Here is a 24,528-nt window from a genome sequence, read left to right as displayed (position 1 = left end):
AAAGATCAATCATTTGCCGTTTACTTCCACCGGAGGGAGCCCTGGACTACCGTTCGGCTCAAACACTCTGCATTGATTGAGCCGGTGCTGAATAGGCTGCCCAGCGGCGTACAAACTTTAGTGCGTTCAACTTCAAGGCTTGCTTCGAGGTCACTCGAGGTCAACCGATTGGCTCTTTGAGTTCAGCATGACTGCAGTACCGGCTTCCGATGAATGAAGGACAGTCCGACCTCGCACCACGGCTCCCCCGCAGCCGACACTGCGCCACGACGCTTATTGAGTCATTTCGACGGACCGCAGTCACGCCGCTACGCTGTTAGAGGGTTACTGGGACTCCTCTGGTAGGGTTCTGCGACTCGTCTCGTCGGTCACCGTGCCATGACATGCACGACTCCCCGCTGAGTATCAGTATGTCCAACGTACGGCCCTCTTCCGGAAAACCTCCGGCTGCGGGGCGGCCGGGGCCCACGGGAGGCAATCACTCCGCGCTGATCTGACGTCTGGGGCAAGGTCTGACCCCAGTCCGTGCCCCCGCCCGTGACCTCGCGACCTCGGCTGCCGGCGGAGGCTAATGGAGGTTCGCCCGGCCCGTGCCAACGCAGCCCTCCGCCGTCGGCATCGACTACCCAAATAAACAGACGGGCCGCTTTGACTACGGCGGCGGGCCGCCCGGCCGGCCCCCTGCTCATGGAAGGCACGGTCGGCAACCGGGTCCGACTGGGGCTGACTTGACCGAAACGGCCTGATCAGAGCGAGCCATCCTGATCGAAATGACATTACGGGCTACGCGATTAGGACCCTCTAAAGTCCATCACAGAAAAGGAAACTGCATGCAAAGGAACGGAAAATAAACTAATAAGAGGGAATGGAAGGTGAAACTATTTGCGGCAGCTCGACTACCGCAGAAGCTATTCACAGCTCGGACGATTAAGGTTGTGTGGATGTGTGTCAAGGTCATAACTCGTCCCTTGGCTCTGGTTCATTTATGGTGTATGCCTTTAATTACACCTATTTACGCTACATGACCACCATATGTTGCCAATACATCGATATAGCCACCGGCAGTACAGCAGCTGTGATAGGCGCTGATGGAGTGAAGTGTCCAGCGGCCCATTATTCGATAAAATACTAACCTCGGGAATGGATTTTAACGTGCGTAACTTCAGGCCGCCATCACGTGCAGGTCATTTTTCTCCCGACCAATGTTCCATAACTGTACCATTCTCGCGTTTAAAGATAACCTTATTGGTTTAAGATAGTGGCGCCAGAAACCTTGTTGATACTTGTCCAGATGCTGTCGAGATAACGGGGCCATTAACTTGCTTGTACGGCTTCATTTGAGCGAGTCTTGGTCGTACCATAACTTGTGTGATATTAATGATCTTCCACCGCCTAGCTTGTTAACCCGCGCCCCGTTGGGCTCTGCCGAGCAACGCGCCCGGTGGGGGGGGGGGGCCATTTTGGCCCCCCCCCCCCTAAGATCTCGAGAACCACGCAACATAGCGACAAGCGGTAAACGGCGTTGGATAGCCCCAACGGGGAACTACCTTGTGACCCAATTTTATCGACCTAGGTCAAACCGATGACGTCACAGGTCAGGTCAAAGGTCCAATTTTCACCGTTTACAGGCACTTCAAGAAATGCGTTGTAAAATCGAGTAAAATGCATTTCATTGAAAATCATCGATGGGGAAATGTTCTTCAAACACATATTTTGCTATTTGAGGTCACTGATACCAGGTCAGGTCACAGAGGTCAGGTCACGGGGGGGTCACAATATGAAAGTGTCGTGTGATACATGTTTTATGGTCCATTTTACATGATAAATGCGATTATATGGGTCAGGCAGCCTTTGGGGCCAGCTTAGATCACGTTTTGGTCAAGGTCAGGTCAAGGTCAGGTCAAGGTCAGGTCAAATTAGGTCAAATTTCAAAGTTAATATTTTTGCATAAAATGGGTATCGAATCGATGCAGCTCGTCACGGGGAGTTCAATGGTGGTCTTTGTTTTGCCGTACGTGGTCTAGAATTGCTAAAAATTGAGTTCAAAAATTTGACGTCATTGTTTTTGAACAGTTTTTTCGCTATAACTTGGCCAAAAAACGAGATATCGATCTGAAATTTGGTATGTATATAGAAGGGCGCTGGGACTATCACATATATTCCGGTTTTTTTCGAAATTCGGAAAATTTTTGGATTTTTTCAAAGTTTTTCTAAAAAAATCAATTTTTTGAATTTTTTTGGGTCAAAAACCAAAAATTTTGAAAATCCGAGATAGCAGTTTTGTAGCGCCGCTTTTTGTCTACTAGACCATATAAAGAACTTTGAAATTGCTTGATAACTGTAGATTTGGTGAGCGTTTCAAGATTGCATGTTTTTTGCTCATTTTTGCTCGAACATGACCTCAGTTTGACCTCAATAACTCCTGACCTAAGGTGACCTAAGACTTGAAATTTGGTGTGAAGGTGTCAAATTGATGCCCGGGAAGGTACTGAAAATTTGGCGGCGCTGCGCGCCGCCGTTTTCTTGCTATTCAGGAAAAACTACAGGGGGGGGGGGCCAAAATGGCCCCCCCCCAACGGGGCGAGGGTTAAATGGGTCCAGTCTTAGCCGTGTGTACTTATCAGCTTCAGCCTTATCAATTTCATCGCTCTTATGGGTATCACGGAATTTCATTTAACGAAATGGACAGCCGGAATAGTAGCGGAATTGCAAGACCTGCAAGATGAAACGCCCAAACCCTGCGCTGGCAGTTTTACCCAAGATTAGTTACTTTATTAATAGTTTTACCCACATTTGAGCTGTCAGGAAATAGGTACCTGATGTTTTTATACATACCTACCACTCTGATAATATCTCCACCAGTCCTTCATCAAAGATGACAACGTGTCTAATGAATCGTCTTTGGCTTTGCCACCACGACCTATCCAACCAGCGCGGAGCGGAGTGGAGCGGCACTGCTAGAATGGAGGCTGACTTATAATGATCGAGCTTCTGTCTATCCATCTAATAGAGAGCGCATATAATTTCCTAGATAATTCGTCAGTCTGGTCATGCTGGTCAGTGGTCAGTCATCTTCAGACACCACGCCCTCGACCTGTCCGCAGTTCGGCCATGCATTCAGACGGCCGGCCGCCGCCCGGTGGACCGAGGAAAACTGCCGTCGCCCACGCCAACCGGTGCCCACATCGCGCTCTGATTCTCATGCACAGCGGTACTTACTGCATTCCTGTGGTGGCATGTGCACTGCATGCTTTCTAATACATACACAAAATCGTTCAAACAATCCATTATTCTCGCAATAAAGAAACCGCGGCCATGTCATGGTGCACAAATCAAGGCTTTTGTGTAGCCTGCAAGTGAAAAGTCTCGTGAGAATTCCCCGGATTCGTGGGTAGTGTCCACGTCTGTCGTGGTGTCTATTTTGACACCAGACGCTTTTGGCTGCATGGCGAAGGCGAGCGCTACCAATAAACCTGTTATCAGGGGACACCTGACCGCCCATCAAACCATCCTTTCCTCCTCTATCCTCGGCCCATGAACGGGCCATCAGAGGGCACCTGGGCCGGTCCGTCATTGGCGGCCGAGCGCCAACATAAAAGGTGCCGCGTGGCCACCCCAAACCGGGTCAGGCGGACCCGTTCCCATGGCTGCAACCCGGTCAGGGTCGGAGAGCGGCCGGCGGGACGGGGCGGCCGGTGAGATGGCTGCCCCGCGGGGCTGGTCCTCGGCGGCCCCTCACCCTGCCACTCCCTGTATAGGTGCTCGGTCCGTCCCCGCCTGTTGTGCTGGACAAGAGCCCCCTGCCAGCTCCATGAGCCGTGCGCGGTGAGCGGTGACGTCAGCGCTGTCACAGTGACACACACCTGGTGACAGCTGACATCCCCTCCCCCTCCGGGAGGGGCCGGCCGACGTCAGGGCTCATCTCTCATTCATTGACGGGCTGGTAGACAGCGGGGCGCCTTCTCGGCTAACCAGCAATCTATCCGTCTAGCCTGCAGCTGTATCCAACTGGTAACATACCCACCCATGCATTGAAACCACATTTGTAATGCAAAACAGAACCGGCCCCATTAGTTCTATTCAAAGGCAGGCAGACACCCGTTGATGTGTTCGAGGAAGGCCTCTCTGTGTTAATTTGCCGACGTGTATGAGTTTCAGGGACTAAATTCCACTGTGTAAATATGACCGTGCCGACCTCTTCTGACGGCGTTCTGTCTGGTCCTGCCGCCGGCTGCGATAGGAGGGGCTGGGTCGAGGTCTGCGCCTACCCCCAGGACAGGACCACTCCTGACATCTCGCCGGCCTTTCCGACCTGATTAGCCGGTGTCCGTGGCAGGTGCCCACCGCCGGACACTGCCCGTCCCCGCCGGTAATCACAGTCCTGGCGTCAAATACCGGCGTAAATATACTCCGCTGAACGCAGCCGGCGGCCGCCGAACGCACGCCAGTGTTATGAAACGCGCGCTATTAACGCGATTTATGCCCGGTTTAATGCGTTTTAAATCTGTTAAAGCGTCGATACATTTCGGTAATTGTGCCTATTATGCAAGTTTGACTAATGCGATGATGGTCTGATTTCAGATGAGGAGAGCGTTCTGAAGTTTTCCGGCAATCTCTCGCACAACGATCACTTCAAATTACTGGAGCGGGACGGCAATTCACTTCTAATCGGCGCCAGGTAAGAGGCTTTAGGACGGTGAAGGCGCCGTCTATGGCTGGCTCAGACACTGGATTGTGTAAATATCCCCAGGTGTAACGTTTAAATGCTTAACAACACTCTAATAAAAAGGTGAACCAATATCCACCATGGATGTTACCAAATATTGTAAAATGCATACTAAAGTTTTCTTTAAGTATGGTTCGTGTGAGTTTCGTCATAATCGTTTTACTGACTTTGCCTCATTCACCGTACTGCTATGTTTTCACCACATTTATTTATTTGTTTTGCTTCGGTTTCTTGTATAGCGGCTTAGCAGTCACGAGGTGCCGTGCTGAACGCTTCCCGGATCTGTCGGGCTTCCATCGAACACCTGTTCGGTGTAATCACGCGGCGCTCGTGGAATGTGCGGTCTAGCGGCTCTGTATGACGCGGAATGGCGCCGCGGGAGGCTCCTGATGGCATGGGTCACCGAGAGGTCACCGCCGGACACGCTTCACCGCGTCTGCTGTACCGCGTGTGAACGGCACGTTTCTGAGACAGCTGTCGTCAACTAGCTGTCGTTCTTCGGTTTTCTCGATGAATCGATCGCTTCTTGGGTTATCCTACAGTTTCCCCTCAGTCATACGCGAATTGCTCTCGGTCGAAGCTATATGAATCTGTCGCTTCTTGGTTCTTCCACAGCCGTCACGGGCCGCGGTTGTCCATCGGTTTCATTTTTCGGTCATCGCGCGGGCGGTCTCTCGACTGTCTCTCGGTCTCGGTCTTACTGGGATCAAGTGATGTGTCGCACAACGACAGCCCAAAGGCTGGTCGGGCCGGACTGGTCGGTGCACTCAGCCATCTCGTGCTGACTCCTCTCCGACCAGGATTATCATACACAGCGGCACGCCACGAGCCAGCTTTTAGCGGCGCACCCAGCCCGGGCGCTAAGACTGAGCTTAGCGGGCCAGCCCGAGAAAACACGAGATGAGCCCGCTGTCGGCCGGAGGACCAGCTCGGTGAGCAGCGTCTGGCGTGGGCCTACATTCTGCATTGGTGCTCAGTAGACCGTCCATGGCAGCATGCTCTATGGCATGGGACTCCGTTCCAAAGCCCCACGCGGGCACCGCCGGAGCACCGCAGCATCACCCTGCGTGTCACCATGTGCGTGTGCGTGTGGCGTGTGCACGCACCGTTTGGTGGTGATGATGCAGTCTGGAATGGGGAGAGGAAGGAACAATGGACTGAGAGGTCGTCCGATTGCCCTCTTCCGGTCCGCTCGGTATTGGGCGCGCTGATTGGTGCCACTGATGGACCAGAGCCGCTCCCGTCAGACACGGCGGTGGGAATGGGAAAGGGCGGGATGATGGAGGGAGGGATATAGGGTGGGGATCAAAATCCAAAGAGATATGAAGCCGAAACGGCCGCGCTTAAAAATCCTTGGAAGGGTTGTCGCGCAATCCGGGCAAGTCTATACTAACGCGCGTTTTTGTGTGTTCAACGTCTTTGTTCAGCGTCTCATTCATTTGTCAAGAACCTTGTTACTTAATTTGTTCATGCTGATTTAATTTGAACATAACTTCACATAACACGACTCTTGCCAACGTTCATCATGCATGTTTTGGTTGCAATTTGCATGCATTCTCTGTGCAAGAGTATACGGGGAGCAGAGGCAGAGGACCACGCTTATGTTGTCGACCACCGGGTCAGCGGGTTTACCAGCGTTGACGTGTAATCACTTCTGTATTGAGTGCTTCATCTACTGCAGAACACCGCCGCAGTAATTGCCGGCCTGATGTATTTGTTAATTTTCCTACTGAGTCATTATTGAGATGGGAGCTATAACTCTGCAGCACTGCCGGCCGCCGGACCTGACATATCTCCATCGTTACACGCGGTAATCGCCCGGGGGCGTTCGGGCCAGCTCCAGGGGCGTGTCCCGACCTCGTGGGCGGCGGCCTCTCTCTTCTGGGCCGCCCTTCTACCGACTGGCGCCCGCTACTCATTGCCATTTGGGCGTCCGGTGTAATCAATCAGCTGTCGGACCCCGAATCTCGCCCGGCCGCTGTCAGTCAGTGCCGTCCGAGCGTCTCCGTCGGGTCTCTGGCCAGCTCACCGGTCCCCCAGCCGGAGACCGGTGTGGTCCGGACCAGCGGCGGACCGGTCCAACCGGTCCGGCGGTGCCGCCGCTCAGCGCCCGCTCAATGCTAGCCGGTCGGCTTTTTTCGCGTGGCGACTGGCCGCGCGCGGCGCCGGCCTGAGCAGGCCCCTGGCGCGTGGCGCCGGACTTACATGAAGTAATCTTGACTGGACTTACCCAAGGGTTCCGTGGGGCTGGACTAGCCCAGGGGGCTGAGGTATTGGGATAACTCGGGGTCCAGGATGACTGGATGATTAGAGCGATCTTCTGAGGTGAGAACACGAGGGCAACGTCTAAGTCGGGGCCCTTGGGACTGAATTGAACGGCGTCCGTGCGCGGTCCAGCCTGACCTACGGACCAGTACCCGTCAGTAACCTGACTGCAGTCCCCCAAGACCACATCTTCGGGGACACTAATACCATGCAGAAGCCCAATGCGCATATGCAAGCATTTATTGTTGGCGATGTATAATGAATGAGCCAGTAAATCTGTCCTAACAAATATGGCGCTCGATAGCCTAGTTGAGCTAAAGCGCTCAACTAGAAACCTTGGCTCAGCCAAATAGACATCCTCGGAGCAAGATAGGTATATGCCAGATCGTGTTTCTTTGTTTCCTTCCTGCAGACCCGTGAGTGTTGGACTATCTGTTGCATGTATTTAGTTCCATCAAACGCAAAACAAGCAGTTCTTAAAATGTCTGACACAGCGCCGTCTTCCCCCACAGGAACATCGTGTTCAACATCAGTCTGACGGACCTGACGGAGCGGCGCGACGAGCGACTCGAGTGGCACTCGGATCCACAGGACGTCCAGCTCTGCATCATGAAGGGACTCGACGAGGTAATGCATCACGCGACCCCTAACCTCTACATCTAACTGCGACTCAAAAGTTCACCCGTACGCACTGAATCCCTGCAGTTTGTCATTTTTCTATAAACAATCGATAATGCGTATATGCTCTACCATCTAAACGAGCAGTGACCACTGGAGTTTGAAGTTTGAACTGTATCCTTCTGAGCTCGGAGGTCGGGGTCAGTGTTTCCGCCGATATGCCAATGACCTTTCTCCACAGTCCACGCTCACTGTGACCGATGGTCCGTGAGTCCTCACCCTCTGATCGGTCGGTGTTCCCGGACCATCGCGTCGGTCCCATGGTCCCAGAGCCGGCGGCAGTCCTCTCAGCGCGTCCAGGGGAACCGTCCGCTCGGGCTGCGTCCGCTCATCCTGTGCACAGCGGACGTCCTGTCGGCTGCCCCGGCATGGCTCGGCACCGCGCTCCGCCGATCCGTAGTGCCGCCTGCGAGGTCCTGGAGGTCACCGCCTCACTCCTCGCCATCTCTGGCTTTGTTTGATCCCTCTCAGTATCGGCGTTTTTGCTCGTAACTGGTCCATAGTGCGTTATTTCATTTCCTCGTCGCCAGCGGTGTTTTACAGGGTCGTAAATAACGCCCCTTTACGGAGGGGACGGCCGTGGGCAATGGCCGGGGGAGAGCCGCTTCGCCAGCTCGGTGCGTACCTGCGCCGCTTTACCTGCCGCTTTACTGCCGGTTCTTGTTAGTCTGCAGCCGCCATGGGAGGTCGGCACTGCGCCAGGTCGGGCTCTGGGGCAGGTCGGTCAGTCACTCCGTGCTCTATTGATCAGGTCTGCTGCTGTGTATGCTGCTGCGCCTGCAGTAAAACCTCGTGAAGTCGTCCATCTGAAGGGCCAGGGGTCCAGGTTTGTCGAGATCGTGCCCTGTTGCGGTCTCAGTGTGTCCGGAAATAGCGTCCTGTCTGTTTACCAGCCGGCTATTGGGCCAAGTCTGCGTGTTGAGCGTGCAGTCTTCGAGTGATCGGAGTACTGGCAGGCTCTACTAAAACAGACATACAGATCCTAAACCGAGCTGCCATGGACCCTGGCAGTGACCTTTTGAGCTCCCCAGCTCCCTTTCCTTCCGAATTGGCTCCCTGACCGCATTCTTAATTCTCTGGGCCTCCAGTCTCTTGATCCCTTGCTGGGTCTCCACATTGCATACTGCCCGATTCCTCTGCAGCTCTTATACCCTCTCGTTCAGCCCCGCTCTTCATGACCGCGTGTCAATACTCCTGGCCTGCTGCAGCCACTGACGATATTAGGCACAACACTGCGGCACAGCGGGCGGCCAGTGCCGCAGCAGGCCAGCGTGCGTGTCAGTGTCACTAGCGGCGTGTCAGTGTCGCTGGACAAACGATACCATTCACGGCGACGGCAGGCTTTGTTTCGACACATTGTTGGTTCGCTGCACCACATGGCAGCGGGACATTGAGCCCTGCATTGTACGTCAGCACCTTCTATAGTGTTCGGTTGTGTGCTCGTTTGCCGTATTGTATCGACCACGTCATGTGTGTGGCCTCATGCCGACGTGCCTGATGTATCGCTGACATATAGACACACGAGCTGCTGCTTCTATATGTCTCGTGAATTTTTGAAAGTCCACTTTGCTGTGTATTGTGTTTCACGCTTCTCCGCTCTTGTTTTCACCCTGCAGGAGGCGTGCCACAACTACATCCGTGTGCTGGCCAAGCGGGGAGACGAAGAGCTGTTCGTGTGTGGCACCAACTCCTACAAGCCGCGATGCCGCAACTATAAAAAGAACCCGGTATGTGTTTGGGCTGCTATAGAATATAATGACGTGGCATCATCTCGCTATCGTTTACTACATCCGTCGATCCGCGTTTTGATTATTCAGTATCAATAAATCAGTATTTAGTACTTTTCATATTTACTTTAATGCCCTAGTGTGTCTGGGTGCACGGTTGTCGGTCCACTGGTGACCGCAGTGGGTTGGCTCCATGCGGCCTCCCGCTCGTGGCGCGGCAGCGGAGGCCAATGTCTGACCTCGCAGATAGCACGAGCCGTGTTTACTCTCCCAGCTGCAAACCGCGTCTCTGTGGGCCTCAGTTTGGGGCACTTCTGCGTACGGAGGCATGCCAGTCCCCGGGGGCCGGTTCGGTTCGGCGGAGATGAGATACCGGCGTTATACGGGCGATCCATGCCGCTTCAGCGTACTGTTTTCACTTCTGCTAGCGCTGAGAATGTGTCAGTGTGAGTGTAGCAGTGTGACATGCAGGGTTTATATTTGTCTCTGTTAGTCTACCTGTGTGCCCTTAACTACCCCGGTCCGGTACTAACGATGCTGTATCTCTCCAGGAGCTGGGTTACGTTCCCGACGGCACAGAGCGGGACGCTCGAGGCATCTGTCCGTACAGTCCAAAACACAACAGCACCGTCACATTTGTCGGTAAGTTCCACACACACTCACACACACTCTCTCTCTCTCTCTCTCTCTCTCTCTCTCTCTCTCTCTCTCTCTCTCTCTCTCTCTCTCTCTCTCTCCTCTCTCTCTCTCTCTCTCTCTCTCTCTCTCTCTCCTCTCTCTCTCTCTCTCTCTCTCTCTCTCTCCCTCCCCCTCTCCCTCTCCCTCTCCCTCTCCCTCTCCCTCTCCCTCTCCCTCTCCCTCTCCCTCTCCCTCTCCCTCTCCCTCTCCCTCTTCCTCTCCCTCTCCCTCTCCCTCTCCCTCTCCCTCTCCCTCTCCCTCTCCCTCTCCCTCTCCCTCTCCCTCTCCCTCTCCCTCTCCTTCTCCCTCTCCCTCTCCCTCCCCCTCCCCCTCCCCCTCCCCCTCCCCCTCCCCCTCCCCCGTGTCTCTATCTTTGACCCTGGAGACTCGGCCAGTGTCGCCAGCCGGCTCTCCAAAGACACCGACTCAACTCCCGGTTCACCTCTCTCAGAGACACTTTCTCTCCGCGGCGCAATAAGCGCTAATCTGAGTCGCCGGGCCCCTCGGTATCCCGCCGCGGATCTGCAAGCCATGCTCATGTCATTGCGGCACGGCGCTCGAGAGCGATGGACACAGAGGCATGCGGCCACTTGCGTTGTTGATCGGCTCTGTTGCGCAAAGCGTCGGCCTTTCTCGCTATTATCATCATTTGTTTCGTGATTGAGCTGTTGGTTTTTACTTTCGTTTGTTCTTTTTGACTGGTAGGTAGCTAATGTTTACGACTTACGATGGCTTTCAGCTAAGGGGCTATGATTGCAACCTCAGAGCTACGATTGCAATCGTTGCTCTGAGGCTATGCTCAAGTGGCTGCTGCTTTGCGTTCTGACGGATCATTTGTGCACGTTTCAGACGGTGAGCTGTTTTCTGGCACGGTGGCCGATTTTGCCGGCTCCGATCCACTCATCTATCGCCATCCGCTGCGCACCGAACAGTCGGAGCTCAAGCAACTCAATGGTAAGCCCAGTCTATGGTGTATATCAACACAAATCACCTGTTTCTTAATCTTGCACGTATATAATAACGGCTCCTCTGCATGCCTACATCACGTCACCAATAATCGTCCTGTCCCAGAGAACCCACCGAGCAATTTATGAAGGTCATAATTTATGGAGCACCTCGCACCTGGACCTACGGTCATAGTCAACATGTGACCAGCAGACTGCACTGTCGCTTCATCGACCAACGCCGTCGACATCGATTTGTTGCACCGGCATCAATGTTCACGCCTCCGCTTGACACGACTCGCCGAGTTTTTTCCCTCGCTGGCGTGAATCGACGTGCGACTGATTTGTTGTGCCGTGTGTATTAGCACCTGAGCGCGCCAGATTTACCTGGCGATTCGTCGGAACTGGCGGCGCGCCGGTATGTCGGCCTGATCCCCATCACGGATTCGAGCGCCGATGCGGCCCGAGCGGCGCTCGTCGTCGGCGGCGCTCGCGATGACGTCTGGAGTCCACCGCGGGGGCCGGGGGCTGCGCAAAAACCCTGTGTCGTGTCGACCATCAGAATGGCAGGCATGCTGCGCATTTTACCGCTCAGACGACCCGCACACGCGAATGTCCGGAACTGCCTCGGTGGCGTCCCCCGGCACTGCTCGGCTCTGGGAATGCTGATGAATAGCCAAATTCCCCTCCACAAGCTGCACGCATCCACTGAAGCAGCTGGAGGGTAAATTTTCGGTGCAAGGTTTTTACAGAGGCGTATCGATACCCATTTTGCACGGCACGCACAGTGGGGATTCCTAAAAAGGAGCTGAGGTTTCCGGCGATATGGATCAGGTCGCGCACTGCCCACTGCCCACCTACACACGCCCTTGCATGAATGCATATAGCACATGCAAAAATGTCGCGTAGGAGTGCACACCATCTACGCCGGCCTCTTGGGGCATACGTGCCGGTGATACCCGTGTACCGCTATAGCCCCGTACCGTCTGTGCTCGTGTACCACTGTACCCCAGTACCCTCTGTACTCGTGTACCACTGTACCCGTGTACCGTCCAGTGCCGTGATGTGCCAGCAGCTGCAGTAAATAACGGGCCCAACAAACCGAGTCCGGCAACAGAATACCTGCGCGGCCACCGACCATCCACACAAACAGATTTATCACCAGAAATGAACTGGGGAAATGAGCCCATAAATTAGAGGATGTAATGGCTCATACGCTCCTAAAGTGGAACATTCCCACGGGCTTATTCGAGCCAGATGCAATCATGGCCCACATTCTTCTTAGCCTTCCCACATGAAAGGTCGCAGTAGAGATATAGTGAAGTTAAGGGCGGGTGGCGCTGATACGGCGTTTGGTTTACTGTTATAGTGTTATGGTCTTTTCGGTCGAGCGAAACTGCGCGATAACGAATGCTTAGCGATAAATATGTCGGATGCTCCAGATAAAGCTCCCTTTACCGTCTACCTCTACCATCTTCTATCTTGCCGTCTACCTTCTACCGTCCACCGTCTACCATCTACCATCTACTATCTAACCGTTTACCGTCTACCATCACACCGTCTGCCATCTACCTCTGCCGTATTCCGTCACCATTTATTATCTAACCGCCTACCATCCACCGTTCACCGTTCACACCACGATTTTATGTTCACATCCACCGTTCACCTTCGTACCGTCGTACCGTTCATGGTCAGTCCAGTCTCGGGTTTACCCAGAACGTGTGTCTGCCGGCTAAATCGGCTGAGGTACATAGAACAGTAGAAGGTCATCGGTAGGAGCCGTCCCATGCACGTGCCCCACTTCAAAGGACGGCGGCGGAGGCACGTGCCACGGTGCCGGCCGCCCGTGACCCGTGGGACGGCACGTGGATAGGGTGTGGTATATCATGCGGACCGTCTAAGAGGGCTTGACGAGGGGCATCTTCACAGTACTGATCGCCATCACCGTTTACACTTTTACAGTTATGGACGGGGTGACGTCAACGATGATTCGCTACTGACGCTCTGCCTTTGTGCCGAATCGGAACCGTTCTTCTGACGTTATTGCACCTGAAAATTTGATTTGCAATTTGTGTATGATTGCGCGCAACAATACTGAGTGCATTGGGCTAGTTGTATCTGTTTACTGCTATACCCGAATTCATTTGTCCCGACTTTGACATCAGCTTTTGCCTTTTCAAAGGCGCAAAGGATATGAGATCTCACCGCAGAGGAAAGACCGTTATAAGCCGATTTAGCCGGCTGGGATCAGGGTCACGATCCGTTACACTGGGACAGTGTCTTGTCTATGGTCTGCAGTTCAGTCGCTACTACACCACCACAGTACCACAAACACTCATCGCTCGGCAAGATTGAAACCCTCCCCTGCTTGGTCCGCGCCACCGCGGCATGCCATATGGAGCTCGTCCGAGCGAGTGATTAACTAAGTGCCGCCGATGAGGGACGATGTTTGCCGTCTGTGGTCCGATGACGCCATTACACCATCAGCCGGCCCCACATTCCGACGCTGACCGCCCTGTGAAAAACGCCACTGCGACGCGCCACTTCTATTCATCGCTGCGCCGCCGCGCTCGTTGGAGGCCGCTGCAGCATAAACGGCCGTCTATTGAAGTGAATAAAACAGGCCTTTCACCACGGTCATGCCATGTTGCTTTAGTCGACTGCGGTGATCGCCGAACGTTTGTCTGCTGCGGCCACTCAGTCGGCAGTCCAAAATGATCCTGAACTTCACTAAAACGATCCTTCCTTTTTCTTTTGCAGTTCGCTGATCAACCTTGCAATTTGTCTTAATTTCCATTTTCGATGGACATGTTTTGCTACTTTTTCATTTAAGCATAAGTTGAGCCATTTGTCATGCATTTTTCATTAACACATCTTTAGCGTATCCATTTTCTTCCGTTTAGCGCTGCTGGCGTTCCCGAGGGCGGAGGCGGGGCGGGATGGGAGGCGGCTCTGGCGGTCGGCGGAAGGTGCGGGTGTCTGCCGCCTGTTTACACTCCCGTCCGTGTAAACGGCTGACGGTAGCCGGCGTGGCTATATCGGGCTCAGTAGGGGTAAACAGTGTCTGCCAGCCCCCAGGCGGAGCTACCCCGACGGGCGAGCTCGGCTACTATTACCGATGACGGATAGTCGTCCGCCGCCGCCTCCAACGCCCACCGTATTCACACGTAATGCGTGTATTGACGCCAGCGTCACTCGCGATTTATTTTTGTCCATTGTCATTTCATCGGACCGCGACAAAGGACGATCGACATTGATCGTGGTAGATGATCGTCGACGGCTTTGTGCGACTGGGGCAGGGGCCACATGCAGACCTGGGGAGACGGTGCGAGCCGTTGGCGGCGGTCTAATGTCTAAGGACGGTAACTCTCGGAACTCGCCACACAATTTCGCTGTAATATCGCAGAGGAGCGGGAAATACGGTGGGAGCCGCCACCTGCCGGTGCGAGCGGCGGAGGCCGGTCGTAAGTAGCGCTCCGTCTCAGGTGCGCGGCTGCTGTCCGTCCTCTCGACCCGGCCGACCGACACGTGACAGCGGATGTCGCCATCCACTAATTCCGGCCGCGCAGGCTGTCGATCGGACAACTTCATCATCTCGGTTTGTGTCGCTCGCCGGCACGGCGTGGTAGTTTGATCGGCATTGTCTTCGGATCCGCAGCGCGCTGTGTCGGACATTCCATTTGACTAAGCCTCGGAACCGGACTGGGAATCACGTGTATTGCTGTGACACGCTCAGTCGCAACAATTACGAGGATTTCAATTGATTCAACATACCTGTATTATCTCTCATATTTATCATTGCATTATGCAAAATCAGTGCTTAACTGTATTTGAAACTTGTTTTAATTAACTCACGAACCACAAAGCTTGTGCAATTACTTACATTTGATGGAGACCGTCAAAATGCGGCGCTTGTAACTGCATATTGCATAGCACGTATACGCTCTGGACAGAGACAATGCGGCTCACGATCCTTCCAGCCGTCCGTGTGTTAGAGATTACCTACTAGCGAGGCCGTCTCCTACCCCCGCCAGCCGTTTTCCCGCCGTGTGATGACGTGGATGACGTGTTGACGCGGATGACGTGATGCGGCACCGACAATGGCGGCCGCCGTGCCGTCCTGTTTTCCTCCCAGCCGTCGACAGGCGGACTCGACTCCGACCAGCCCGCCAAGGACGCACACTCGGCCAGTCGCAAAATGCTGTTGTATTTGGCTCCGTACATAGGCCAACTATGTGTTATGAAAGTGAACGGCGGGGCTTTTTTGCGCCCGGCTGGTTGGCGTGAGGAGCAGCTGGATACTGCGACCACAAAACTCGGAAACAATGCTCGCGGTGGTCGCCTTTTGCGTTCGTATCGAGCGCCATGTCCGCTGGCGTGATGGTTGAGCCCATGTCCTGTTCGTTTTCAGCTCCGAGTTTCGTGGGTTCGATGGAGTACGGAGACCACGTGTACTTCTTCTTCCGAGAGACGGCCGTCGAGTACATCAACTGCGGAAAGGTATGTCCGAATTTGTGGTCATGTCAGGAGGCACGGCAGCCGTTGCCTGCCTGCAGTATGCATACGGTCCGCCCTGCCCGTGCCAGCAGCAGCCTGGCTCCATAAAAATGCACCCCACTTCGCCAAAGTCCCTGCCGGCACATGTGGGGATGGGTCACGTGATGGTACCGGACCCGACATTGCTGAAATTCCGGAATCGCGGCCAGGCAGGCATGTACTCCACCGGCCAGGCTTGTAGCGCCCGCCCTTGGTCTGCCCATAAAGGAGCTCAAGCGCTGCGCTCAGCGCAACTTCTGTCGAAAACCGAACGCTTCCATCGGCTGTCAGTCTCAACACGGCACGCTCAAATAGAAGTTGAATCAATCACAGGTCGTTCACAGTCGTTTTTTGTGATGCCGAGCTGACAGGCGGGTGCGTTCGTGTCAACGGTTCCGATGTGACTGGGTTACAAAGTGAAGGGACCTATGGGCGAGACAGATATAGGACGGAATGGACGAAACGGGTCAGAAATATGACTGGACTGACTGAACGGAACGGGACGGTCACAGGAGAGGACGGACACAAGGGGGACAGGACGGGACTGGGACAGGACGGGGCGGGGACAGGACGGGCCACGGACGGGCCCGTCCACCACTGCACGGTTGCCACGCTCGCTCGCCCGTCTGCCCACCTGTCACCGGTCACCCGTCACGAGCCGAGGCACGGATTACCCAACACGAACCGGTCAGCCCTGCAGCCATCTGCCCAAAAATAGCCGTCCGTCAGAGACTTGTCACACCGTCTCACGTTACTGACTCACATTCAGCCTCGCCTGTCACGACTGATGTGCATTAGAGACCAGGTCACGTGCGGCGGCCGACCGGCGCAAAGATCTTGCTGCTAGTCCCGCCTTATAACGCTGACCATTTGATCACGTGATCACCCTGCCATGTGCCTTCTCCACAGAGGGTCTACTCCCGCGTGGCTCGCGTCTGCAAGAAGGACCAGGGCGGCTCGTACAAGCACAGGTACAGCTGGACGTCATTCCTGAAGTCGCGGCTCAACTGCTCGATCCCGGGGGACTATCCCTTCTACTTCGACGAAATCCGTGAGTGGAGCCATTCTACAGTTTGTCGTGACCGGTCTTGATTAGCATCAGAGGAAAATGGGGACCGGCCCGCAGTGCTAGACTTGCAAGGTATCATTAGGGGCTCAATGCTGGTGGTCATGATGCTTATGTAAGGTAATTGAATGGATGTAATGGAATACTGATATCAAAACTGCCATACACATTTTAGAAAAGGGGTTGTTCCGACATCTAGTCAGTATGTTATTGCTGATTTAATTCACATCAATGTTAAGAAACGATCATTTCTTCTCATTATTACAAGAACTATGTCCTAAATGATGTTCCGTGATGACCATTTCTATCAATAGGTAACCTAAGTTATGAAGCTATAAGCGTTGCGAACCGCAGTTATTGCTGATGTTTTTGTGATCAAGACCATCTCATCAACATCCGTTTATGTAACACGCTCGTAGGCTCTCCAAGCAGATCAATAACGGCTGAAGTTGCGATGTCACCATCGTCGTGTGGCAACTGGGCATTGAGCGCGCCGCAGCGAATTTCCATCAGCATCACCGTTCTAGCCCATCTGCCGTCTCGCTGAGTCGGCCTCCATGCACTTTGTCTTATCACCGGCCTTTTAAAACCGCATTGGAGTCGGCGTTAAATTTGCATTCAGCCGTCCAAACTTTTGGCGTAAAGTTTCGTCCCGAGCGTGCGGGCAGTGAGTAATGCATCAATAAAGGACAATGAATAATTTAACAGCTGCGACTCATGGAGCCCCGTCAGGCAGCGACCCAGCAAAGCGGGTCCGCTCTGTCCCGGTGATCACATCAGCGACCCGGTCCGAGCGGGACAATTGCGGCCCCATAAAACCATCTTCCTGTTCCTCGTCTTCCTAAGAGGAAATAGAGTTCCGCGCGACCGCCAGAAAAGTCTTACACTCCGTGGGAAACGAGCACACGGGGCCGTTATGTCGGGACTCGCTCAGAACTAAAGCTCCCATGGGCTGCAGCCTCTTCTGCTAAGTCGTCTGGACGGGAGGACGAGCCTGCTAAATTAAATACCCATCCGTTCTCCGGTATGCGCTCGCTGTGAGACGCCCGACAGAGGGGCTGACGGCTGGCGCCAGTGGAGCTCTCGTGGCACTCACTCGTTAGCGTCGTGTTTATTTTCACCTCTGCAGTCGGCGTCACCTCGGTGCCGAGCAGAGATGGTCGGCAGTGCGCTAAATACCGGCGGGGAGGGGGTGAGTCTGCGGCAATGTGTTGGGCATCACACGGAGCCCCCGGGTAAACATTGACGCCATCCGAGATACCGGTAGGTGACATGTGACCCTTCGGTGCCTCCTGAGCGGCGCGGGCCGTCCGACTCCATGACTGACCGCTCCGTGTCCCCTTGTTCGTCGTCAGAGTCGATTTCGACGGTGCAAAGCGGCGTGTACGGCGGCCGACCCGAGGAGGTGCTCTACGCCGTCTTCACCACGCCCGTCAACAGCATCCCCGGCTCGGCCATCTGCGCCTTCCGCATGACCGACCTGGTCGACACGTTCGCCGGCGCCTTCAAGCACCAGGAGGACATGAACTCCAACTGGCTACCGCTCAAGAACTCGCAGGTACCCAGTCCGCGTCCGGGCCTGTGCGTCAACGACTCTCGCCAGCTGTCGGACGCGCACCTCAACTTCATCCAGTCGCACCCGCTGATGGACGGCGCCGTGCCGTCGCTGCACGGCCGGCCGCTGCTGGCGCGCACCAGCCTGCGGCACCGCTTCACCAAGATCGCAGTGGACCCGCAGGTGCGGGCTGCCGACGGAACACTCTACGATGTGCTCTTCATCGGAACAGGTGAGCGCTCGGACACTGTCCTGGGGTCTGTGGGCTGCTCTGTAACCGGAGATACCCGGCAGACATCAGTGGGATAGATCTCCGACTGTCTTCAGCTCATAACCACCGTGGGAATTGCGGTCAGCGGTCGTGCCTTCCCACCAACACACGCTCCGCTAGCTCCGGCGTTAACCCGCGGGACACGTGCAGGGGGCGGTCCCCGCGCCGTTGCGGGGTGGACGGTTGTTCCAAGTGTGCTGCAGCCGCGCTGCTACATGTCCCCTTCCCGCAGCGCTAGCCGGCCTCGGCCACTGCCAGGTGCGGCGACAGAAATAATGCACCGTCCAGATTTAGACGCTATCTTGAGCGGCGTGATAGTGTTTTGGTGTCACGTACGCGGCAGGGTGCTGCAGAGCCGAGCCGGCATTAGTGGCTGCCGCTGTGTGCAGTTACTGCAAATGGCATTCAATGTGTTCAGTCTACTGTGCACTACTGTTCATGGGTAGTGAGATACTGTGAGCTGTTGCTGACGGAGTGCCGTGGCAGCTATGTTACGCTTACCAACCAGCTGTCATCACTGCCTGCCGTTTCGATGGATGTCCGTAACCAGTCCCAACCGTCCCTCTGCCGTCTGTCTCGCCTGGGGTTCCTGATGTCCCTCTTCCTCCGTCAGACAACGGCCGGGTGCTGAAGGCGGTGAACGCCGCCTCTGGCTCCGGCACGGTGCGCGCCGAGCCCGTGCTCATCGAGGAGCTCGAGGTGCTGGCCAGCGGCGCGGCCATCACCAACCTGCTGGTCTCGCGCCAGCCGGACGCGCCGCCGCGCCTGATCGTCGTCACCGATGACGAGGTGCGCGCGCTGCCGCTGCACCGGTGCGGCGACAAGGCGTTGCGCTGCGCCGACTGCGTGCGCCTGCAGGACCCGTACTGCGGCTGGGAGGCGGCCGGTCAGCGGTGCGCGCCCGTCGACTCGCCCGCCTGGCCCGAGGGCGTGGCCGTGGTGCAGAACGTCAGTCACGGTGTCCATCCGCACTGCGCTGAAGGTGAGTATCGGCAGAGGACGTCTGCTCCCCGTTCCCCTCCGCTGATGAATGAGCCCCCTGCTCCGCCGAGTGGGCGATGTATAATACACAGGACAGACACACATACTAACGGCTGATCGTGACGGACGGCTCACACATGGCTGGCGAGATGTCCACACAAACTGACCGCCGACTGGTCGGGCTGCTCACTGCGCTCTGCGCGCGGAGCGCGCACATAACCACGATCAGAATCAGGCCACCGCTACCGCATACCTCGAGTACCGGCACAAAGGGACGTTATCACATTCTCATGGCGATACCATGCGAGATGTTGGGCTGAACAGTGAACAGCATGTAGTTTGTGTGTCTCCCGAAACTTTCACGCACGTACTTACTCACGGTATGTGGGACACGCTATGTTATCGCACACAGCGAGAGTGATGTGAACATTGTTGCCTAGCAAGGCCTGTGACAAAACGTGCAACTATCCGCTTCATATAAGTATGCTGAGAAATGCTGCTGTTTTAACCAGGAAAACAAGTCATGCGTGTGAACTCTGAGAACGTCACAAAGGGCATCGTCTCACATTGTGTCGCCGTTGTTCTCTGGTCAAATGACTGAAGCATTTGTTGAATATTTGGCTGTTTTAGAGACTCGTTTATCGTTAATTGTCCGGTAATTATATAATCTGAATCGTCTGAAGTCATAATTATTCATCTGACCAGACATGTTCGTCGTATCATTATTATTGATATATTCCGAGCCGCTGTAACGTTTATATAAAACAGGCTGGCTCATCCGTATTGGGTAATATTTACATAATACCAGCGGTCACTGCCCGCTTCCGCATTTAGATAAACATGCTGTTATCCGTGAATGCAATTAGTCAACTGTAAATGTAATAAGTGTAATGTTATCAATTTGACTTTATCTTACAATGCTCTCTTTTTCAGACGACGCCCGATACGAGGAGGAGCTGTACTTCGCCACTATTCCCAGTGAGTCCTCTTTACATATTTCTGGTGGTTGTGTGTTTCCTTTATGCATTGTTTCGGGTAGTAGCCAGTTTGCACATCACGTCTTTCGTCTGTTTCGACATAGATGTCCTTTTCTTATCTCGGACTGGTCACCCTTTACACGCAGTTTTGTTACACGCGGGACACCAGCACCGTTTTATTCGCACTGCCGGGCACGCTGCTGCTCCACGTGCCTGCTTGTCTGTCTGTCTGCGCGCACTGTCTGTGTGTCGGCTGTGTCTGTAGCGGCGGTGTGTCTGTCTGCTTGTTGTAGCTCCTCCCAGCACGGCGTCCAGTCCTCCGGAACCATGTGTCTGCGGCTCCGGGTCGGCTCCGGCCGGATCCGGGCAGGACTCCGACTCTGGAACCAGTACCGATGCAGATACCGATACAGACACAGATACAGATACCGATACTGACGAGGATATCGATACTGACAACGACACGAGCATCGTTGAACTGCTAGGTCAGTAAGAACAGTTGACATTTTCTGCAATCTACAAAGCCTTTGGCCAGTAAATTCTCAGTAGATTTATTGTGCTTGCATGTTGAATATTTTATTTGATTAGACGTTTTGCATCGTTCGGTATATTAATTTCAAACAAAAGTCATGGTCATCATAATACTGACGAACGATAATTCACTCACATCTACCATTAGTTTCACGGAATTAATTTTGCTTTAAGGGCGGAATATTTTAATCGCATCGACAGCGATAAGAAAAACGTCGAATTAAATGAAAGACGTTAATGAATAACGCATCGATGGTGTTTTCGCAGAAACGAAAAATGACAGAGAACTGTACAGTGCGGTTGACGAGACTGGGAAGGTGTATGACATCCTTGAACGCTCGAAGTCGTACACCCTCGGGCAGGCGACAGGTAAGGGTGATGTCCCGCCAGCCGAGCCGCCTCTATTGCTGCAGTGCTAGTCATGGTGGTGGGTCTTGTCCCGTCTAAACAAACAGATCGTATATTGCTGCTTCATAGGCAGGTGAAGCCCACAAGGTGAATGGGATCACACACGGGCTTTGGAAAAGACTTGGATGCTTCTATTTGCCTGATCTATGAGATTGCTCTTGGGAACTTAGCAGCTTTCGAAACAATCTTCTTTGCCACTATCATCCGTTCTAGTTTGCGCTTTTGAATGACTAGTTTGGATTCCTACCCATACTGGTCGCATATTACGTTTAATTTTTGGTCTTCTTTCTTTATCAATCATGAACTAATTCTGCTTCACAAAGGCAAAGGCTTACGTGGTTTACGTGGTGCCGTCAAGGACCCCTTTAGGTTGTCACCTCGTATGAATCCCCTGTCTCCGAACCGGCCCACCTCGAGCTGTCTCCTCTGACAAGTGCTCTCGCTCTCTCCCGTTCCAGAGTCTCGCGAGCAGGATTCGTCGGACGCCGTCTACTCGGCCAAGACGCTGGCAGTGGCCGTGACCACCACCTGCCTACTGGCCATGGTGATCGGGTTCATGGCCGGTTGGCTCTTCTCTCGACGCTGGACGCGCAACCAGCAGCGAACGAAGTACTACGAGACGGACTCGACGTGCCTCAAACAGGCCGATACCGTGGCCCTCCCCGTCAAAACAGACAACAGGTCAGAGAGTCACGCACCGCAATGCATTTTTTTTTAAATTTTGCATCCCCGCTAGCACAAGGCTATAGCTGGGGGGACCGGTTTGCGCTTGTTAGATATATGCTCTGTTTAATCCAATGGCTGTTCATGGCTCATGCAAACAATCAGGATCTAATGAATGCCTTCTTCCACAGGGGCGACATCGCGCAAACGCAGCCGAACCCCGAGCCTACCAGCTTCGTGGGCAACAACGGCAAGCAGATCAATATTGTAGTGAACCAGACTAAGCCCACTCTGGACAGAAAAACAGAAATAGAGCCTGGCTACGATACGTTGCAAAAGAAGCGGAGTGCATATTTGTAGTGTATGTGTTTCATGATGAACTGAGTCGCCGCGTCTCGTGGAAAAGGTCAACGCACGCGGTGAAGGGTCGTGGAACTAAGACGAGGTCAGACCCGCCGCGGCGCCAGTGAATTGATGCGGGCCCGCGGCGCCAGTGAATGACCTCGACCTCGAGGCGTGTGACCCGGCGGTGTCGCTCCGGGGCCCTATGGACGGGTCGCGAGCCGTGACCAGGGCCCGTGCGAGCGGATGGCAAAGTCGCATCCCGTGCGGTTTTGGACGCAGCAGCTCTCCTTGCGACACATCCGCGGAAAGGTACGGGTTACTCTTGAGGCAGTTGTTTGCCCCGCACACACTTGTGTGAATGAAATTTTTCAGCCGAACTACCACGTCAAGGCTGAGAATATAGCATATATAAATGTGCAATTTTTTCATACTGACCTTTAGTGTGCCGTTTAGTTTAGTGTCACGATTTTTTGGCATTTGCGATTTGTCCCGTCAATGGACTTGGCTGACGACACGTTTGCTGTATGTTACAGGCCAGTATAAGCTCCTCGTGGTCGGCTCTCTCGGCCGGCACCGCTGTGAGCCCCCGGAATCATCGCATCAGAAGGACAGCAGCAGTCACCCATCGGTGACCTCATCGGGGACAGAGTCTGATCACCAGAGGTCACTTCATGTTCGGGTATCAGTCAGCCCAACGAAGGTCGGGTCAAAGGGGTTGACCTGACCTGGTTTGGGTCGCGCCACCGACGAGTTGCGTCTTTCGGCTCGATAGGATAGGTGGCATCGCGACTCAGTCGAACGTGATACTTTTGATTTAGAGATTATTTAGACGCTATGTGATGTGCTACGGTCATTGATTATATGTACCTATGTGAAAGCTTATATTATGTCGATTTTTGATCGTGTTTCGATCCGCAGCTCGCCCCTTTCCTTTGAAGTGCGCTTTTCTTATCATGCTCGTCCTTGTCCGTCCTCTGGCAGATGTGTTCTGTTTCACTTATAGACGTAGATACTCGTACAATCGTGAGACCGGTTTCACCATGCGCTGAAATTTTCACCGTTCCTTTGCCGGGTCCCCATGAGTGTGCCTACATATGTGTAAGCGCAGTGCTGACTCCGAAAGCATTGCGAACTCTGTCCAGTCGGGTGCATATGGAAAGGTGTTGTCTGAAAAATGTTGCGTGCCCAGACGGTCGTCGATCGGCTTATTTGATCGCCTTCTATGCCCATCGAGTTCTCGGTAATTGTGCAATCCGTGAAGCCGCATTGAAGAACAACAAAATATTTCCACTGCTTGCATTAAACTCACCCGAATGTACGGTCGAAAGAACGTAATCACCGCCTGTTCCGTTTACATATTTCCGTGTAAAGAACACACGTCATTGTTTGTTGCGGCTATGGCGTCGAGGTTGGAAAGTCCATATCCTTTCATTCTGGACACGTGATGGATGTCGGCCGTCGTCAGCCGTCACTGACCACTTTATACTTCACCACGCTCCACGGCCGGCGAGACAAGGCCCGAGCCGGGGCGTGGTTTCTCAGGGAGGATGCGTGGACGTGCGTGCGTGCGTGCGTGCGTGCGTGCCGCTGTGGGACGGTGCGTGCGATAAGGAAGGTTGCTAGTGTCCGTCTTCACGCGTGTGTATTGTGTTCGTAGTTTAGCACGACCCTGCTTGCTCACGCTGCAGCGTTTAAGCTTTCATTCGCGCTCCACGCAGCTCGGGATGTGACTGCAACATTTTGGAGGAGGGACATTGTACTGGATGGCGACTATCCGCGACTCGTGCGGAATCGTGCATTTGTTTTGGCTGTGATACGCTTATTTTGTATTCATGATACTGTGTCATGACACTGCAATATATTGTGATGTGCTGCTGATTACAACTTTCCTAGGTGTCTGAAAGGAAACTCCGATCGACAGGAAAACACTCCGACTTGTAAATGCATTGCATACGTTCCGTGTCAAATCCACTAGCTAGTAAGCCGGTATACCATCGCAATCATCAGTGGATATTTCGACAAACTAATTGCCTCCGAATGCATCGAAAACCATAAATCACCTTGCGAAAATTAGCGTCCCTGCCAAATGTTTGTCGAATCCACCCTTTCCATAGAGACGTTGGTGTACCTAAGCCTCTTACAAACGTAAGGCTTTACTGGTAGTAAATGCTAAATCG

The 24,528-nt window shown here is 54.0% G+C and overlaps 1 protein-coding gene across 3 annotated transcripts in view; it reads left to right on the top strand.

Moving 5' to 3' along the window:
* Positions 1-24,229, top strand: part of LOC122374719 (semaphorin-1A-like) — a 59,652-nt gene extending 35,423 nt beyond the window's left edge. The window contains exons 3-17 of one of the 3 annotated variants that reach the window (XM_043353642.1): positions 4,582-4,678; positions 7,504-7,618; positions 9,286-9,396; positions 9,948-10,038; positions 10,924-11,028; positions 15,430-15,518; positions 16,464-16,605; positions 17,976-18,407; positions 19,060-19,428; positions 20,361-20,405; positions 20,698-20,889; positions 21,203-21,304; positions 21,802-22,024; positions 22,198-22,660; positions 22,885-24,229. In XM_043353642.1, coding sequence (XP_043209577.1) covers positions 4,582-4,678; positions 7,504-7,618; positions 9,286-9,396; positions 9,948-10,038; positions 10,924-11,028; positions 15,430-15,518; positions 16,464-16,605; positions 17,976-18,407; positions 19,060-19,428; positions 20,361-20,405; positions 20,698-20,889; positions 21,203-21,304; positions 21,802-22,024; positions 22,198-22,366 — 2,282 coding nt within the window. In that variant the 3' untranslated portion in view covers positions 22,367-22,660; positions 22,885-24,229. The remainder of the gene's footprint in view (positions 1-4,581; positions 4,679-7,503; positions 7,619-9,285; positions 9,397-9,947; positions 10,039-10,923; positions 11,029-15,429; positions 15,519-16,463; positions 16,606-17,975; positions 18,408-19,059; positions 19,429-20,360; positions 20,406-20,697; positions 20,890-21,202; positions 21,305-21,801; positions 22,025-22,197; positions 22,661-22,884) is intronic. The other 2 variants (XM_043353643.1, XM_043353644.1) reach the window with 2 other exon arrangements.
* Positions 24,230-24,528: the final 299 nt, after the last annotated feature.

Source organism: Amphibalanus amphitrite, unplaced genomic scaffold (assembly GCF_019059575.1).
Source record: "Amphibalanus amphitrite isolate SeventyFive unplaced genomic scaffold, NRLGWU_Aamphi_draft 001701F_arrow, whole genome shotgun sequence".
NCBI classification, from domain to species: domain Eukaryota; kingdom Metazoa; phylum Arthropoda; class Thecostraca; order Balanomorpha; family Balanidae; genus Amphibalanus; species Amphibalanus amphitrite.
This window is presented reverse-complemented; position numbering and strand designations above follow the sequence as displayed.